We start from the raw sequence: 17,776 nt of genomic DNA on the forward strand, positions 1-17,776 counted from the left end.
CCACTGAATCTCCGAAAGATAAACGTTTTAAATTAGCTTCGAGTTCACACAAAAAATCCAAAAAACAAAAGAAGCACAAGAAATCGAATAAATGTGACAAATCACACAGAAAACACAAAAAATCGAAAAAACATCACCATAAACACAGTGAATCCTCGGTCTCTGAGGATTTAGGTGATAAACGGCGCAGCTGTCTAAATGAAAAATTCACAGAAATAATGCATAAGGGGAGCAAAGATCTCCCAGCGTTAAACCATGGCGAACATAATTCAAATGGAGGTAGGTTCACTATAACAAAACCCAATGTTCAAACAGACCCGGGTAGTCTGGTGGAGGAAATAACCAAAACCATAAAAAATAATTTAGTGCCCTCTATGGAAATTGCATCATCTGGAAGCGAAAGTGAAGTGTATGTATGTGTTTTTTTTTAATTGAACGTTTTTTAATTTATTATTTGTATAAGCAGTCCCATTGATGTTGCTAGTCCAGACGTTGCCATCATAGAGGATGAACTCAATCTCGAGGAGTTAATGAAGCAAAAGGCTTTACTTCAGGCTCGATTGGGTGCATATTTATCCGAGTCCGATGGTGAAGACAGCGTTTCCAATAAAATACCAATTGTAAACCTTCATTGCGAAACGGTAAAAGTCACTGCTTATGAGGATAAATCCAGAGGTGGAACTGACAACTCAGCTAAAAAGCGTTCGTTGTCATCATCTTCGTCAATCAGTAAAAATGTTATTAGTAAAATAAGTAAAAAACAGATTTCAAATGAACCCGATGTTATATTATTGGATGATTCTAGCGGTGGAAACCGAACTCCTGAATTGAAGCGAAAAACAACGCGTATATCACACAGATCAAAAGATGAGCGCCTACCATCACCGCAGAGAAAGTCATCGGCAGAGCATTACCACCACCATCATCGTCATTCAGCACCGGAAGCGCAACATACACGTAGACACAGTTCCCGAGATCAGCACACAAATCTTTCCAAGCGTAGTACTAGCCGTAGTCGATCGCAACGACGAGATTCAGAGGCCAACAGCCTTCGAAGTCGCGACGATAGTCACAATCGAGGTAGGCAGCGACGAGGATTGCATGATCAAAACCGTCAAAAAGAAGATCTTCGTTTGGAAATAAATCGAGATAAGGAACGCGAGAGAGAAAATAGTCGCGATCGTGATCGACGTTCGCGAGAGGACCGATTGAGGCCGCAAGATCGTAGTAGGGTTGGCTCTTTTGGTAACTCTCGCGGAAGAGAACGGGAACGTGATCGTGACCGTGATCGAGACCGCCGGATGCGTTCACATAGCCGAAGTAAAGTAGAATCGGATCGGCGTCGGATAGAGCGAGAACGTCAGCGCACTGGAAAAAACGAAAGAGATGGATGGCGAGGAGAAGAGCGTGGGCGCGATCGTGAAAAGGACCGCTACCGGGGCTCATTAAGCGAAGGGCAAAAAGCTGAAATAAGAGAATCGAGCAGCGAAGATGATGGTCATTTGGATATTGACATCAACGAAGACGAAGACGAAGAAGAAAAAATAATTGAAATGCGTCGAAAGCAACGTGAAGAACTATTAAAAGTATGAAAACTTGTGTATACATATATCAGATATTTTACGTTATTAAACATTTTTACAATTTCAGAAACTAGGAGGAAAAACAGAATCATCTTCACCAAGCAAATCCTCGCAACCTAGAAGAGAACGAATCCCTTCTCCAGAAGAACCGAGAATCCAAGACATCGCGCCTTTGCCGAATAATACCCAACCGAAGTCATCAATACAGGTCAGCCGAGAGGAGGAAAATGACCTCGACGACGATAAGAAAACTAAAGGTGGTGCCAGGGAAAAGCGACCGGAATGGGATATGTTTGCCGATCAAGACGTAGACTCGAATTTCGATGTGAGTCGTTGGCTCGTAACTGTCAATCTTCGCATAGTATTCACTTGAAGGGAAATTAAGCGAATGCATTTTATATTTTCCAGTCTCCTAATGCAATAGTGCTGAATAAAACACAAAATGAAAATCCTGCACTGACAGACAACTGGGATGATGCGGAAGGATATTATCGTGTACGTATTGGGGAAAGTCTTGACAACCGTTATGTTGTGAGTGGATATACAGGCCAGGGAGTATTTAGTAATGTAGTGAGAGCTCGTGATCAAGCACGTGGGAATGCAAATGTTGCTGTAAAAATTATACGCAACAACGAGATAATGTAAGATAAAAAATTTATATTTTGAATCCAGGAAATTTTGTTAAACGTAAATTTTCAGGCATAAAACGGGACTGCGTGAATTGGAGATCTTAAAAAAATTGAATGACGCAGATCCAGAAGATAGATTCCATTGCTTACGACTTTTCAGACATTTTTTTCATAAGCAGGTGGGTACCGCGTTGAGTTAAAGAGGGAAGAATTTAATTTGAAAATTCATACGTCGTCTCTTTTAGCATCTTTGCATGGTGTTCGAGCCGCTATCTATGAACCTTCGGGAAGTGCTTAAAAAGTATGGTAAAAATGTTGGCTTACACATCAAAGCAGTGCGCAGCTATACGCAACAGCTCTTTCTGGCACTTAAGTTGCTTAAAAAGACCGGCATACTTCATGCAGACATTAAACCCGACAACATTCTTGTGAATGATAATAATTTATGTTTAAAGTTATGTGATTTCGGTTCTGCTTCAGCTATTAACGACAACGAAATAACACCATATTTAATATCACGTTTCTATCGTGCGCCCGAAATCATATTAGGCATTACTTACGATTACGGAATTGATATGTGGTCTGCTGGTTGTACAATCTATGAGCTATACACTGGAAAAATTCTGTTTAGTGGAAAGAGCAATAACCAAATGCTGAAATTCTTCATGGACTTAAAAGGTGGAGACTAATAATCAATTACATATCCCTCAGATATGACCTAAAATGCTGATTATCAAGCAATTTGTTATGGGAGAATCTGTTATTAATTAATTTTTATTATATTTTCATCGTTAGGAAAAATTCCAAATCGTATTATTCGGAAAGGTCAATTCAAAGATCAACACTTTGATCAGAGCTGCAACTTTCTTTATCATGAGATTGACAAAATTACGGAAAGGGTAATTATTGCAGTTGATTATGCGTGCACCATATTTTTACTAAAAAATATAAATATTTTTTTAGGAAAAAATCGTGGTTATGCCTGTAATTAAACCTACACGAAATCTACAACAGGAACTTATTGCTGATCAGAATTTACCAGATGATCAACACCGAAAAGTAACACAACTTAAGGATTTATTGGATAATATATTTGCGCTGGATCCATCGAAAAGAATTTCTTTGAATCAAGCATTAACACATCCTTTTATTCAAGAGAAGATGTAAGCGACCACTTCATGAAAGTGTGTCCTGTTTTAAATTGAGTTGAGAAAATTCGACGCGCCGGCACCAGGCATATACACAATGTAATTCTTTGCTAAAATGCTGCTAGTATTGTATTATATGTTACAATCATGCAGTGTATATAAGGTTTATAAATTAAGTATTATGCAATTTTTAACACCAGATAAAAATTTGTTTACACTGATGCACCTTTTACGTATATTTTACGCATCATGAAAGAGAGTGACAGAACAGCAGCAGAGACAATTGAACTGAGCACATTTTTATTTGAAGTTTAAGTGTAATTAAAATTTACTTTTCCTAAAATCCGCGGCTAGTTTGAGAAAAAATATATTTTGTTGGCCAAAGTACAAAACCAATAGATTTTATCAGCTAATCTGTCAAGCATTCAGTAATAGATTGAAGACAAAATATTAAACGATGTGTACGGAAAAACTTCTAATTTTGTTAGCTTGTGCAGCATTTAAAATTGGAATGTGTTATAATTGAGTTGACTAAATTATTGTGTTTCAAAATCATGAAAACATCAAAATCTATAGTTGTATCATATTAAAAGAACTTAGTTAATATGTAAAATATTGAAGAAGCTTTTCATTTTACTTTTCATTTAATTATATGTACATATATACGCCATGTTTTTGTTCTCCTTAATTTTATCTCATTTCCTTCACAATCTTTTTTTAACGTTGATTGTTCAAGCGCGTGTAATTTATGATGTTCGTATTAACTTAACTGCATTCGAATGGTTATGTAGATGAAGCAAATTCCTTCTGGAATAGAGAAGAAACAACTAAAGCTGGAATTTGATCAGAATATTAACAATAAATTATTGTAAAGGCAATTTCTTTTGCCGTCTTTCCTTACATTGTTTAAAACAAAGAAAAAACTGCTTTTGCGATAAGCTAAATTATTGTTTTTTTTTTTAGTTCAGGTTTTGTTTTGATATTTAAATCTTTATGTTCAACATTAAGGCATCCAGTTTTGGCAAGCAAACAAAGAGTTCATTAAAAAAAAGTTACTACCAGAAGGCTATTAAAGAAATATTTGCTCTCAATTGATTGTACTACATTTCTCCAATTAAGAAATCCTTCATTACGAATGAATTTTTTTCTTAGCCGGCATGTTGTCACACCAATTAATTTTTAAAATTTCACCAAGCATTACTATAGTATTTGATTTCATTTCAGAATGTCGCTGTGCACCACACGAAAAAGGCGTAGACGTGCTGACGTGCCTCTACCCATGCTGCGTCCAATGTGAGAACAGCATGTTTTTTGTTTATAGCACTGGTAATAATAATTTGGGTTTGAAGTGTATTATACAATACAGTAAAGTAAAAAGTAAAATTTCGTATAAACCTCCAGCTTGGAGCGGCATGAGAATCGATTTGCTGTTGGTATGGCGACGCAAATGATTTTCTATGCCCTGTGCTTCCAATGGAGTAATAAGCGAAACCTAAAAATTTGTAATAGGTTATATTTAAACTAAGTGTTAATTGTTTTTCTTTCAGGCGGATTATTGCACAGCGACGCTAAATTGTAAAAATTAAATCTGTGTAAAAATTGTAGAGTATATTTGGTTGGCAGTAAGTTTATAATTTTTAACTATCAACAATTTTGTACTCTATATAAGCACTTTTTGAATTTTTCTAGGTGTAACGGTGATGTGTTGCTCCGGCTAAGAAACGAAACCATGGCGTTGGAGACGACGAAAGCTAAGTTTACTCTATTCTAAACATTGATAGACAAACCAAACGTTATAAGGTAAATTTGTTGGCTGGAAAAGGCGATAGTGGAACGGCTTACCCAAAAAAGCATATTGAATAAAAAAAAAACAGCAATTTAAAGCTTTGGCATGAAATGCTATACATGCTGATATTTAATATTATGCGTTTCGAAATTTACAGCATATGTTAGGATGTGTTTGAATTTAGAAAAGCGGCATAAGTTATATGTGCTCCATGAAATTGTATTGCACCAAGCATTATTTACGCCAGTCAGCAATGATTACGCCAGTAACTACCTTTAATAAAAGCTGCATTAACGGTCTATAAACCCTCTTTAGTATTGTTCGCAACTACATTGAGCAGTCCCTAACAGCTGTAAAAAATGTAAATATAAGAGATATGTACATACATTTATTTCTGAAGTACTCAAAACAAGAAATATTACTGGCCAAATGCAGTTTCAAAATGTTTGTTTTATAATTCAATGCATAATTTCTTTTTCCAGATATACATATGTACATATGCATATATGTAAATCTGGCTTGTTCTGGTTATATACATGACTATAATAGAGGGTGTTTTCGAGCTGCAGTTAATACGGCAATGTTACCTTTTATGAAAGCATCACTTTCTACGCGAAAATTTGGGAGACTGCCTACATCAAGCGTTTGAGGAACAAAATTTTTACAATCAGGTGCTCATCATTGGCTAAACAAAAGCAACATACAATTTTTTCTGCGCAATTTCTGCAGCATTTCAGAAGATTTTAAGTTGAGTATCAATAAAATATCATCAAGAAAGCAAGGCTACAAATTGTGATAATTAACACGTAGCTCGAACACACCCCCACACTGTCGTGGGAATGCTTTTTTGATGCTGTATCCGTTAACGCCTTTTCCTGCTGCCAACAAAATGTGCATATTTCCCTCCCAACTGCTTTTCATATACATATTTCCTAATACAAAATAAACTCAATTTGAATGAAAATAATTTATTATTAGCAATAAAATTAAAATAAATAAATATTGAAGATACTAGATTTCGTAGATAGTCGGTATCTATATCTGCTAATGCTACGTAATTTCTCCTTCTGGAATCGGTAAATGAAGTGCCTCTACGAGTGTTTCGCTTTCACACAAGCTTGGCATTACAGCAGCTAGCTGGCTGCGCAGTATGCATTTCATTGTTTTCACCTTCCAGTTGTTCTCAGCGAATGGATCACGCAATAGGCCAAACGTACACTCAAATACGCCTACACAATTTTGCTCTGTGTGAAGTGTACCACATGCCAATACCAGTACTAGACCATGCACATTCATTCGACCTTGAACACCAGCATGCGTGAGGTTCGGATTGAAGTAGAAGCCAAATTGTTCTTTTGAACCTAAAAGCGTAAAGATTACTTCATCTGTACCTGTACACTCATAATCATTAATTTGATCGGTAGCGGCAATTCGCAATTGTAGTTGGCAATCTGACCAAAAATCATCTGCTTTTACAGTTTGTTTATTTAGGTTATTAAAAAACCATTCAGTAAACTGTCGCGCCAGTAAATGAATGGGATACTGAGTTTCATTCTCTTGTTGTGATGTGCTAAGATTAGTCGTGATGCTAGTGGCTGTATTATTTTCAGTCACATTGGTTAATCTTGTTATGCTCGTAGTGGTATTAGGTAAAGAGTTATCATTGTTATACTCGAATTTAGAGTTCCAATATTCAATAATTCTACTTATTAAAGCGCCTTTGGTGAAATCTGCATTGACTTGAATTTTACGTTGATGTAAGTATTTAAAAAGCATTTCTCTTGTTATAGCCCGTTTGTTTAGCAGCGTTAGTGTATCTCCAATTTGTATATACACGTAGTCCAGTGCCTCTGCAGTTAAAACGGAATATAAGAAAACAATCGTTTTTAATGACCAAGTCACGCATCCACATTACCTTGCGTTGTTGCTACGTCGCAAATGTTTTTTGTCACGCTTCTGGCCACTTGCAGCAGTGCCGGTACATTTTGCTCATCTTTTGCCAGAAAATCAACTATACCTAATTTCTCCTGGTCGGTAATTGGCATTTTTCTACATAAATATACCACCTGATTGCCCAGGATTTTGCTGTATTTTGTTTATATGGCGGTGATTCCATCAGCTGTTAATTTGTTTCGTTGCATTCGAAATGTCAAATTAATTTACAGGTGATGATAAGTTTTTTAACTGGTATAAATTCGATTACTTTTAGCAGAGTATATATTTTATAACAGGCTAACCTAATATTCGCGGCTTGCGTTTTGGTACGCATGCCGTCGAATTTGTTTTTTTGCGTCACCCGAAATTCACTTGCATGCGTTTGCATTTGATTTCATTGAGCGAAACGTCAAATCAAAATGTCACGCAGAACAAAAATTGGAAATTTAGTTAGCTTCATACGCACGCCGTTCAATTTCGGTTGATCTCATACAAATTGCATGTGCATGAGAAATTTTTGACAATAAATTGGCGGCGTGCGTGAATATTAGGTTAGCCTGTAACTGCGTTTTAAGCAAAAAAATCACATTCTTTATATTACCCTTATTCATAAAAATGCTTTATATAAGTGGAATACTTTGACATGCGTAATTTTTTAAGTATTTTTTAATACATGCTCGAACCAAGGGTATTTTCAAACGTTGAAGAACCCGCTACCTGCACATACAAAGAACGTAGATAACCTACGTTAGACTATCCACGTTCTTTGTTAAGAACGGAAGACACAAGATCACGCGGGAAGGAAAGAAAGAAAAAATTATTTTCTAGCTGCCGAAATCTCGACGCCATCTTTGTTGTAAGAAGTAAACGGCGAAAACCGCGAAATTGTTGAACGCATGAATAATCATTTTTATTATGCAAATTCTTCTATAAATCATGCCGTTGTGTTAAATTATTCTTTATCTTATGTGTACACACGTTGCCACGGGCGAAAATAAAGAAAATTGCAGTAAAATGCCACCACCAAATTGTAAATAACGAAGAAATCTAAAACGGCTAATGTCAAAATCGTTAAACTTTTTCCCAAAATGCGATTCTAACGGGCTACTCTCCTGCCCGCGTGATCTTGTATTTTTGGTTCATGTTCAGTTTCCAAAAATCATCGATACTTCGACTATTTATACTCGAGTGGAAAATTTATGATGCATCGAAGCAAATCATCGATGTTTTTCCGACATTCCTAGCAATAGGCAAAACGATAATTTCGTATTGAGTTAATAATTGTGCAATACATTTTTAAATTTTGCATTTTGGTTGGAAAAATATGTCGTTGGTTGATAAAAGCGAGGAGCGCGCTTTTATTATCAGTTGCCTCAAAGTGTACAAGGCCCTCCCAGCGTTATGGAACCCGCGTTCGCCAGGATACCGCAACAAAGTTACAAAGAATACGTCGTACGAATTTTTAGTTAACAAATTTCGAGAAAGATATCCAGATATAAGTCGTAAAGGTGTAACCAAGAAAATAAATGCATTGAGAACCAATTTCCGAAAAGAGCTAAAGAGTATGGTGCTAGAATGTCGTAAGAACTCTAAATTATGGTATTTTGACGAAATTAAATTCTTGATCGGCGATGTGGCTACAAAGGAACAGGTAAGCTTCATTGCAATATCTGCTACCAAGCATTTTTCATTTAATATTTTTAGAAATCTGAACTCGAGTATCACGATGAACAACCAATAAATATAGAGGTACTTGAAGAGGACGATTCGTCCGCACCAACTGAGGAATATACTCATATAGAAAGAACAGAGTACAAGGCGCTACCCAAAACTTCAAACATATCAAATCCGAAACCACTTGGAGAATATGAGTTGAAATTGGCAGAGACGTGGGCTATGGAACTGCAAAAAATGACGCCGGAGCAACAGATTTATGCTAAGAAAGCTATCAACGATATAATTTATGAAGGGCAATTAGGAAACCTACACCGAGACAGTGGAAACATATACGCATCCTAAGAAATAAAATAACCAAGATATAAGTATACAAACATATGTATGTAAATGGCTATTAAATGTATTCAATAAGACTTAATTTTAAAGTTAAACAAATGTTAGCTTGTTTTCATTTTGCTCCCCATAATTTTATTCTGGTATATCGCCGCCAGGGACTAACTGCAAAATAAGAAGTACTTTAATTTATCATAAATGCAATAAAGATGTATTTTCATTTATCATACTAACCATTGTTATGTTATTGCCATTGAGTAGTATTTGGTCGAGTTTGGTTATACGACGGCCTTCTGGAGTGTTTTCATATTCCGTCACATCATCTAGCAACATGTTTACAAAATCATCAAAGCCCAATAAAGTACCAACCATTTCTTTGTCGTTCTTCATAATGATGTGTATGCGGGAACCAATGCATTTGTCCACCAATTCTAAAAGCGGGCCACAAGCGGTTAATGGTTTCTTTGATATGCTGAGGAACACTTACCCAGTGGTAGCAAAGTAGATACATTCGAGGGTGGTGGCACAGCAGTCATTTTGGTTACTAAAAATGTGACTACAAATTAATTCCAAATTGCGAGAAAATACAAAAATTATCAACAAAATGCGAAATCTGCTAATCAGCTGTGCCGGTCAACAGGGTTGTTGTTTTTTGTTTTTTATGTATTCCTGGCCATGAACGAAAGACACAAGATCACGCGGGACGGAAAGAACGAAAAAAGTTATTTTCTAGCTGCCGAAATCTCGACGCCATCTTTGCTGTAAGAAGTAAACAACGAAAAGAACGGAGAAAACCGCGAAATTGTTGAACGCATGAAAAATCATTTTTATTATACAAATTCTTTTAAAAATCATGCCGTTGTGTTAAATTATTCTTTATCTTATGTGTACACACGTTGTCACAAGCGAAAATGAAGAAAATTGCAGTAAAAAGCCACCACCAAATTGTAAACAACGAAGAAATGTAAATAAACGGCTAATGTCAAAATCGTTCAACTTTTTTCCTTAATGCGATTCTAACGGGCTACTCTCCTGCCCGCGTGATCTTGTCCTTTTGGTTCATGATTCCTGGCGATAAATAGTTCTCGTACTCGTATTGGTACATAACCTCGACACTACACGATCAAGAACTTGCGTTCAATTTACTTAAGAACGAAATACAACCATATTGAGGCCATACCAGATAAAACGATGTGGCTTTGCGTGACGTTCAAAACATTTTCAGCAAACCGCAAGACGAAAAAGGTATGCCATAATGAACGTCAAGGAAACAATTTCGTACTGCTTGATTACTCATGAAAATTGCCGTGGATTTCATATATTTATTTTTAAAAATATCAGCAATGTAATTAAGTTTTATGTTACTGCATGAAAAGTCGAATTCGAACGAAACCAAATAAAAATTAAAGCAGCTGATGGTCAAAGCGCGCAAAAAGATACCAGGACCTCTTCTTTTCGCTTCGCGCTGCAGCTAAAACGATCTATTACTATGCTTATACTTCTCTTCTACTTGGTTATATTCAACAAGTATAAACGGTAAATTTTCAACTCGAGTTATAAAACCCAATGCAATCCTGACTAACACTTCTAAAATCGTTTATGCACAAACTTCAACCCGTCTTAAGATTTCTACCGGTGTAGAAAAAAGTGTACATTCTATCCGAGGAGACTTGCTAACTCGATTAGGCCCTGTCTTCACAGGAAAACACTGATGTCGTGATAACCATGTCACAAAATATGATGCTAATGGAGACCGCTTATTTCTCATGGGCTCCAATATATGGCAATGTGATAGTTTGCCAGCCATATTTTCATTTGAAAGAAAGCGTGCTGGTGGTCAATTCGATAAAATTTTGGTATCAAATCAAAATAAAAATCTGTTTCCTATTGGACTATTTATGATTACGTTTAAGAAATTTTTCAGCAAGTTTTTTAAAGATTTAAATGTTTTTAAAGCCGAAATTGAGAGAATGTTGTCTGGTGGCGTCATGCGGCAAATGCTTATTTCAAGACATCGAAGTGCCCACACACAAAAACTTTCAATAATATTGCTCGTCAAAGTGGCAGTTGGTAGGCCATCGATGTTTGCCTGTGGCGTTCTGCGGTTAGAAAAGGTGCTTATCCATTTTGGTTGAATTTACCCGAGTAGAAAAGAAGCATAACCATAGTACATGTGGCGCATTTCGCGCATTTTCATATATTTTATCCTATTTGGCAAAGCGAACCTGTCAATCAAAGCGAAGTAAGCGTTTTATCTGCCATAGCCTTTAGTTTCATGTCTATTATGCCCAGCGTTGCCATTTTTTTTTTAAACTGAACATTTTTGGGAAAAATTGTATTTTCGACCAAAAACTCTAGCTTTCAAAAACGAAAAGTTTTTAAAAAATTAGGGTTTTAAAACTTTATTAAACATAAACATGTGATTCAGTATTTAGTTTAGTTTTATTTCTTCTTTTCTCTTAAACATCCAAGTTGAACTAAAAATGTGGTTGCTACTTTTTTAAAAGAGTAATGAAAAGTTTGGAAAAGAATGGAAAACCTTGCATCTTTTAAAATACCGCTTACTCCAGTAAAAAACTGATACAAATTAATTTATACCAAAACTTTCAATATTATCTACTCCCCATTATTTACTATTTAATAAAAGGTTAATAAAACCATTACTTTTCATATAACAAAATGCTTTCTTGTTCTAAAATTTCAATTTACTTGCTGAATGCTTTATCATATATAATTAGGATATCTAAAACCACAAATATAAAATTTCAGAACGCCCAATTTTTTTTCAATTTCAAATCATTTAAAATTTTCAATAACTTCACTTCTTACTTAACGGTTAAACAATTAAAAAACGTGTCCAGTAGTTTACAAAGGTATCCAAACGTCTTTGCGAATATATTTTTAGGAAGACCTTTATACCAAAATTGAGCGAAAACCATATAAATACGATACTATCGACGATATATCGTTAGTTTAGAAAATAATATCGAATACAATCGATGGTCTGACTATCGATAATCTTGTACCTCTAATATGTATTAGAGTGGTCCAAAGTAAAGTAAAGTAAAGTCGGAATTTTAATGCCGCCTCTCGCTGGGATTTTTCTATACCGAAAAAATATACAACTATATTTTATTTTGAAATCAAAAAATATTTAGGGAGTCTCAAAGCGCTCACAGTTTTTCATATATTTTATATGGGGGAAAAACAAGTTTTCATATAAATGGTATATAATTCTTGAAAATCAATATTTTTCGATCGGAAAAATGTGGTTCTCTTCCTGAGCCATCCACTATTAATATCCAATTGTTTATTTAACAATTTTTTAGTACTAAAGATTTTTTATTGATCCCCACCTCCCACCGCTTTAATTTTCTTGTTACTTTGGCGGACCTACAAAATATTGTTACATTGCATTATATTTAATTGGAAATTCCCTGAAGGGAAACAGAGGTTTCCGACCGAAAAATATTGATTTTCAAGAAATCTACACCATTTCTCCGAAATACATGGACAATTTTTTATCTCAAAATAAAAAAAATTGGGGTTTATTTTTTCGGTATAGAACAATCCTAGGGGGTGGCGGCATTAAAATTCCGACTTTACATTTTCATATGTATTTTTGGACTACCCTAATATGTATGTATGAATTCACCTTACCAGAAGCGCCCCTGGAGCCGAAAGCAAACGTTTTTCTGATTTAAAATTTTTTATTTTAATTTTCAGCTCCATGACGTGGCTGTAAGAAAAATCAAAATAATTGGACGAAATTTTATTTTTCTATAAACCTTTCCTAAAACATCTCACAAATGTTTAAGCCGCTTCTAACTGAAGTGAAGTTTTGTGGTATATTTGCTGTCTCGTTCAGTGTGAACACCAACTGTTTAGCACAAAAAAGAAAAAAAAATTAAAAAACCATCCACAAACATGAAATATTAGCCAAACGCTAAACGTCAACAGCTGGTTATCGATAACTTAATACATAATTTCTTTGTTTTTGTATTGCACCGGGTACTAACGCCTGCGCATAGGCTACGACTTTCTAATTGCAACATGTGCGCCATAAAGACAGTTGTCGTAGAAACACAAACACAAATACATACATATAGGCATACATATGCAATTGCCAACAACCGCTAGAGATGAGACATTTTTCGCTGACGGCCTAAAAACATTGACGTTATGGAAACGATGCGATAAACAATAATAAAAAATGTTTAAAGCAACGGTGGTTGGTCGAAACAAAACACAATATCATACGAATACAACAAGTACATATATTTGAACATACATAAGTACAATATGTATGTATGTATGTATGTATATCCATAAATATATATTCTGCCCTTTTGTGGCCCAGAATACCACAGTATCGTTTATGACTTTGGCTTGCGCAGAACAACGAACGGAAACCGAAAACTTAAAATATTACCTATGTAGTATGTATATCACATTATGAAAATGAAAAAAAATTATTCCATTAAAAAAAAATGTTAAAAGAGGAAACCGGATATAATAACATTTGCATGTTGAATGAATAAACGCAGTGAAGCATGAAAAATACAAAAGCGAAAATGCTTAACATTTAGTGTGTTTGCTGCTGGAATATGTATTGCAGTCATTCCATAGATCTTTGTACATATAGAAATTATATAATTTTAATAAAAATAAATTGTAAAATACAAAATTTTCAATAATTACATAAAAGTGCAAACGGAAGTGGAGCTAATACAAATAGCCAATAGAAATCAATATAATACAGCAATTGTGTATCCCAGAATGTGTACATCCACATTTATTCGGCGACTGATTCTTTAAATTTGCCAAAGTCGAAAACTTGCACAAAATGTGCAAAATGTAATGTAAAGTTTAAGTTACAAATAATTTGCCAAATTTTAACTTAAAATAATTCTATACTAAATCGAATGCACAATGGCCACGGTCAATGCAAATCCCATCAGCACCAGTTGTCAAAGCATCGCCTCGGCTGGCGGGCCGAGTGGTGGCAGTTTGGGTACGGTTGTTATTGGCGGCGCGACAACGGGCCAACGTTCGACAACCCACTATGTCAATGGCACTGGTAGTTTGGGCCGTCTCAAGTATCATCATAAGCATAAGAGTCTGGATGCAAGCGATGAGGAGCTCGATTATTCACAGGTATGTAACTGCATTTACTGACCTGCAGGCAATGCGTTAATATGTACATATGTACATATGTATGTATATATATTGCCTTTTGTGTACACACATGCATACATATATAACTTGTGCAAACCTAGCAAAAAATCGGTAATCGCTTTTAGAGGGGTAACGTGTTCTAGAACGCATTGCCTTATAATGTCTTCTAATTTTTTCGCTTCTTTTGGGCATTGCCGGTAATGTGGCTAGAGAATACCGTTAATTTTTGGGATTTTTTTTTTTGTTCGCGATGCTAGGCATTCTCTTCTATATAGAAAAATTGTCGAGTTCACTTCGTATGGGAAAATATGCGTGACACCGCCAGCAAAAAAAAAAAAAAAAAAAAAAAAAAACTTAAAAATGAACGGTATTTTGTAGCCAATTGAAACTTGCACTTTATTCTACTAAAATTGAATGGGCTACAAAAAATTTTTTCTAAAAACTCTGAATAAAAAGTTTGAAAATTTGGTGAAACCTTGTCGAATTTTTATAATTTTTGTTCAAAGTTTGAAAAACGTATTTATATAATGTTTGTTGTATAACTAGCCACGATTTTATAAAAAAATATTAAACATAAAATAACCTAAAGAAATATAGCCAAAATTCTTAAAAGTACGACGAGTCTATTATTTCTGCCGCCAGTGTATGTACATACTAGGAATTCCGGTATCCCGGCCTTTTTAAGGTTTATTGGCACATAATCCCAGGATTTTCGAGATTTGTAATTTGCATTGATGGCAATAATAGAAGCCCTTTTCTTAACCATTATTGGCTATATTTCTTTTTTTTTTTTAATAATTAATATTTTTTTATAGATGTCTAGCTCATTATACATGTAACACCGCGCGATAGTAAATTTTAAACACAAATATCAATATATTCGCGAATTCATGGGCCAAATATAGTAAAATTGCGTTTTCAGTTTTTCACTCTGACGTCAGTAATTCAAAAATGATTTTAAAAATTCAGAAAAATTTAATTTAAACATATTCAAGTTTTTGGTGCAGAAGGACTGGTAAGTATTGGAAATGTCCTTTTAAAATTTTATCCTTGAAATTTCGCAATATTTGCTTTTGACGAAATCATATGTTAAAGACTTATATAAACTCGATAACATCCTCGAATTTCGCCCTGCTATCTTTACCACCTACTCGTTTATTTACCAACTCCTCCTTGTGAATCCAAACAATTTTAATTGTGTTAAATTCTAAAAAAATTTCATCTAGCATTTTGTACCCATATTTTTATTCTACATTGCATTGAATTTTTTAAATAAATTTTGGAATCAATCATATATTTGAAATTACAAAGTCCATTAAAATTAGTCCTGATGTCAGAGAGAAAAAATAACTTAAAATAAAAAACTAAGTTTCAAACCCATTTATTTATTATTTATTTTATGGTAAGAGAACTCCTCAAACAATATAGACATGCCCATGTTAAAATGATGCCTTCTTGAAGCGAAAGGGTAAGTGATTCCCATCGCCTAATTCGATTTCGTTTTAATTTCTGTGGTAATCGTTTTTTTTTTTTGTTGGGAATATACCTATGTATGTATGTATGTATCTAAATTAGACTGTGTCAAATAAAACAAATGTTTTGTTTCTTTCGGTCCCATATGAAAATTTCGCTGTCGGCCACAAAAAAAATAATAGTGGCAAAATTTCAGCCCTCTATTTCCATTTTTCAGTTAGCGCTACAAGAATTCGAATTTTTAATGAACAAATTTTTTTCTGCTACTTTTTTTTCAAGAAACAATTAAATATGTATATGTATATAACAAATAAAAACAAACAACTTTGTAGCCCATTCAATTCTAGTATAACAAGTTCAAGTTTGAACTATCTAGGATATACCGTTGAATTTTGGCTATTTTTTTTTGGCTGACAGCGTCAGTAATTTATTTTTTCATACAAATTGTGTTCGACGGCTCATTTGCACGGAAAAAAATGAGCGAAAAATTAAAGAAAAGGAAACAAATCAACGGTATGTCAACGGTGTTAAACTTTGGTAGGTCTTATTTGGCCCACCCTGAACATACATACATACATATCGCATACACATTTGTATGAAAACTCTGTGCAAACTTTCTTCTTTTCTAATTGTAACAAATAACTAGTAATTTACAACCGCAATATGACAGTTAATTGAAGACACAGGAAGCCTTATTACCCATGGACTTATTAACGTTATTACCAATTCTATTAAGTGCATTCAATACATACATATGTATGAACTAATTTTGCACCCAAGAGCGCGTCTGGAAGTCCAATAATTACCAGAGCATTCATACATATGCTACTGGTGAACTTCCTAAGCTAATGAATCTAGTTTCTTTTACACTACCGGCAAAAAGTATTGGCAAAGCAAATTTTTCACAATATGTGCATACATTTTTATACCCGAGCGCACTTGTGCACAAGGGTATTATAACTTTGTTCACATAACGGTTGTTTGTAACAGGCAAAACGAATCGAGATAGATATAGACAAATGTATACATAAATGATCAGAATGAAAAGAGAAATCGATTAAGCGGTGACTGTCTGTCCGTCCGTCCGTCCGTCTGTGCACACGATAACTCGAGTAAAAATTGATATATCTTAACGAAACTTGGTACGTGGACTTCTTTTGGGCGTAGGACGGATGGTATTGAAAATGGGCGAAATCGGACAATAACCACGCCTACCTCCCATATAACGGTAATTTTAAGAAATACGAAAACTGCGATATTTTAGTAACTACTGAAGATAATTCATTCAAAATTGATACTTACAATGAGTTTCAGACGGAAAAGATGAATATTATAAATTTTTGGAAAATGGGCGTAGCCACGCCCACTTATGGTTACATGTGTATATCTTGGTAACCGCTACACCAATTTCTTCCAAACTTGGCACAGTTGTTGGCCTTAGTACAGCATACTAAATGGCTGAAAATTTAAAAAATCGGACAATAACCACGCCTACCTCCCATATAACGGTAATTTTCAGAAAAACGAAAACTGCGATATTTTAGTAACTACTGAAGATAATTCAGTCAAAATTGATGTTTGCAATGAGTTTTAGACGAAAATTAAGAATATTACAAAATTTTGGCAAATGGGCGTAGCCACGCTCACTTATGGTTACATGTGTATATCTTGGTAAACGCTACACCAATTTCTTCCAAAACTTGGCACAGTTGTTGGTCCTGGTACAGCATACCAAATGGCCGAAAATTTCTAAAATCGGACAATAACCACGCCCACATCCCATATAACGGTAATTTCGAGAAATACAAAATCTTCGATAAATCAGTAAATATTGAAGCTAATTTATTCAAAACTGATGGTTGCAACAATTCTTTACCAAGAAATATGTTTATGACAAAATTTTGGAAAATGGGCGTAGCACCGCCCACTTGTGATCACATATTTGTATCTCGCTAACCGTTCTAGCAATTTGTACCAAGCTCGGTATGGTTATTGTGCTTGCCACATAAAAGCAAACCGTTGAAAATTGTTGAA

General features: G+C 34.8%; 4 protein-coding genes across 5 annotated transcripts; 2 read left to right on the plus strand and 2 right to left on the minus strand.

The window, feature by feature from the left end:
- The first annotated feature begins 274 nt into the window (after nucleotides 1–274).
- Nucleotides 275–5,567, plus strand: LOC118754351 (serine/threonine-protein kinase PRP4 homolog). 2 transcript variants are annotated; one of them, XR_004994885.1, is made up of 10 exons: nucleotides 275–409; nucleotides 467–1,586; nucleotides 1,651–1,908; nucleotides 1,992–2,224; nucleotides 2,283–2,391; nucleotides 2,458–2,890; nucleotides 3,008–3,111; nucleotides 3,176–3,459; nucleotides 4,585–4,982; nucleotides 5,050–5,567. XR_004994885.1 is itself a non-coding variant. In XM_036489223.1 (8 exons), the coding sequence occupies exons 1-8, from the start codon at nucleotides 375–377 to the stop codon at nucleotides 3,377–3,379; spliced, it is 2,496 nt and encodes an 831-aa protein (XP_036345116.1). In that variant the 5' UTR covers nucleotides 275–374; the 3' UTR covers nucleotides 3,380–3,973. The 2 variants fall into 2 exon arrangements, 1 of the variants encoding a protein (XP_036345116.1); XM_036489223.1 differs by lacking the exons at nucleotides 4,585–4,982; nucleotides 5,050–5,567 and having other exon boundaries at nucleotides 3,176–3,973.
- Nucleotides 5,568–6,098: 531 nt separating this feature from the next.
- LOC118754353 (uncharacterized protein C3orf38 homolog) lies at nucleotides 6,099–7,283 on the minus strand. Its single transcript, XM_036489224.1, has 2 exons — nucleotides 7,062–7,283; nucleotides 6,099–6,996 (listed from the first exon to the last, which is right to left on the minus strand). The coding sequence occupies exons 1-2, from the start codon at nucleotides 7,189–7,191 to the stop codon at nucleotides 6,197–6,199; spliced, it is 930 nt and encodes a 309-aa protein (XP_036345117.1). The 5' UTR covers nucleotides 7,192–7,283; the 3' UTR covers nucleotides 6,099–6,196.
- A 963-nt stretch (nucleotides 7,284–8,246) lies between these two features.
- LOC118754354 lies at nucleotides 8,247–9,193 on the plus strand. The gene is made up of 2 exons (XM_036489225.1): nucleotides 8,247–8,732; nucleotides 8,786–9,193. Exons 1-2 carry the CDS (start codon nucleotides 8,406–8,408, stop codon nucleotides 9,098–9,100), a joined length of 642 nt encoding a protein of 213 aa, XP_036345118.1. The 5' UTR covers nucleotides 8,247–8,405; the 3' UTR covers nucleotides 9,101–9,193.
- On the minus strand, nucleotides 9,121–9,816 carry LOC118754355 (U6 snRNA-associated Sm-like protein LSm5). Its single transcript, XM_036489226.1, has 3 exons — nucleotides 9,579–9,816; nucleotides 9,326–9,522; nucleotides 9,121–9,256 (listed from the first exon to the last, which is right to left on the minus strand). The coding sequence occupies exons 1-3, from the start codon at nucleotides 9,625–9,627 to the stop codon at nucleotides 9,227–9,229; spliced, it is 276 nt and encodes a 91-aa protein (XP_036345119.1). The 5' UTR covers nucleotides 9,628–9,816; the 3' UTR covers nucleotides 9,121–9,226.
- Between the last annotated feature and the right edge of the window lie 7,960 nt (nucleotides 9,817–17,776).

Source organism: Rhagoletis pomonella, unplaced genomic scaffold, assembly GCF_013731165.1.
Source record: "Rhagoletis pomonella isolate Grant_MI unplaced genomic scaffold, Rhpom_1.0 Rhpom_scaffold_03761, whole genome shotgun sequence".
Taxonomy (NCBI): domain Eukaryota; kingdom Metazoa; phylum Arthropoda; class Insecta; order Diptera; family Tephritidae; genus Rhagoletis; species Rhagoletis pomonella.

Excerpts from the sequence above, each read along its gene's own strand:
- LOC118754351 (XM_036489223.1), top strand. The coding sequence starts at position 375 with ATGGAAATTGCATCATCTGGAAGCGAAAGTGAAGT. Across the intron at positions 1,909-1,991 it reads ACGTAGACTCGAATTTCGAT|TCTCCTAATGCAATAGTGCT; the intron begins GTGAGTCGTTGG and ends TATATTTTCCAG. Across the intron at positions 2,225-2,282 it reads ATACGCAACAACGAGATAAT|GCATAAAACGGGACTGCGTG; the intron begins GTAAGATAAAAA and ends GTAAATTTTCAG.
- LOC118754353 (XM_036489224.1), bottom strand. The coding sequence starts at position 7,191 with ATGCCAATTACCGACCAGGAGAAATTAGGTATAGTTGATTTTCTGGCA. Across the intron at positions 6,997-7,061 it reads CGACGTAGCAACAACGCAAG|AGGCACTGGACTACGTGTAT; the intron begins GTAATGTGGATG and ends TTTTAACTGCAG.
- LOC118754355 (XM_036489226.1), bottom strand. The coding sequence starts at position 9,627 with ATGACTGCTGTGCCACCACCCTCGAATGTATCTACTTTGCTACCACTG. Across the intron at positions 9,523-9,578 it reads ATCTACTTTGCTACCACTGG|AATTGGTGGACAAATGCATT; the intron begins GTAAGTGTTCCT and ends GCCCGCTTTTAG. Across the intron at positions 9,257-9,325 it reads ATGGCAATAACATAACAATG|TTAGTCCCTGGCGGCGATAT; the intron begins GTTAGTATGATA and ends CTTATTTTGCAG.
- LOC118754354 (XM_036489225.1), top strand. The coding sequence starts at position 8,406 with ATGTCGTTGGTTGATAAAAGCGAGGAGCGCGCTTTTATTATCAGTTGC. Across the intron at positions 8,733-8,785 it reads ATGTGGCTACAAAGGAACAG|AAATCTGAACTCGAGTATCA; the intron begins GTAAGCTTCATT and ends TAATATTTTTAG.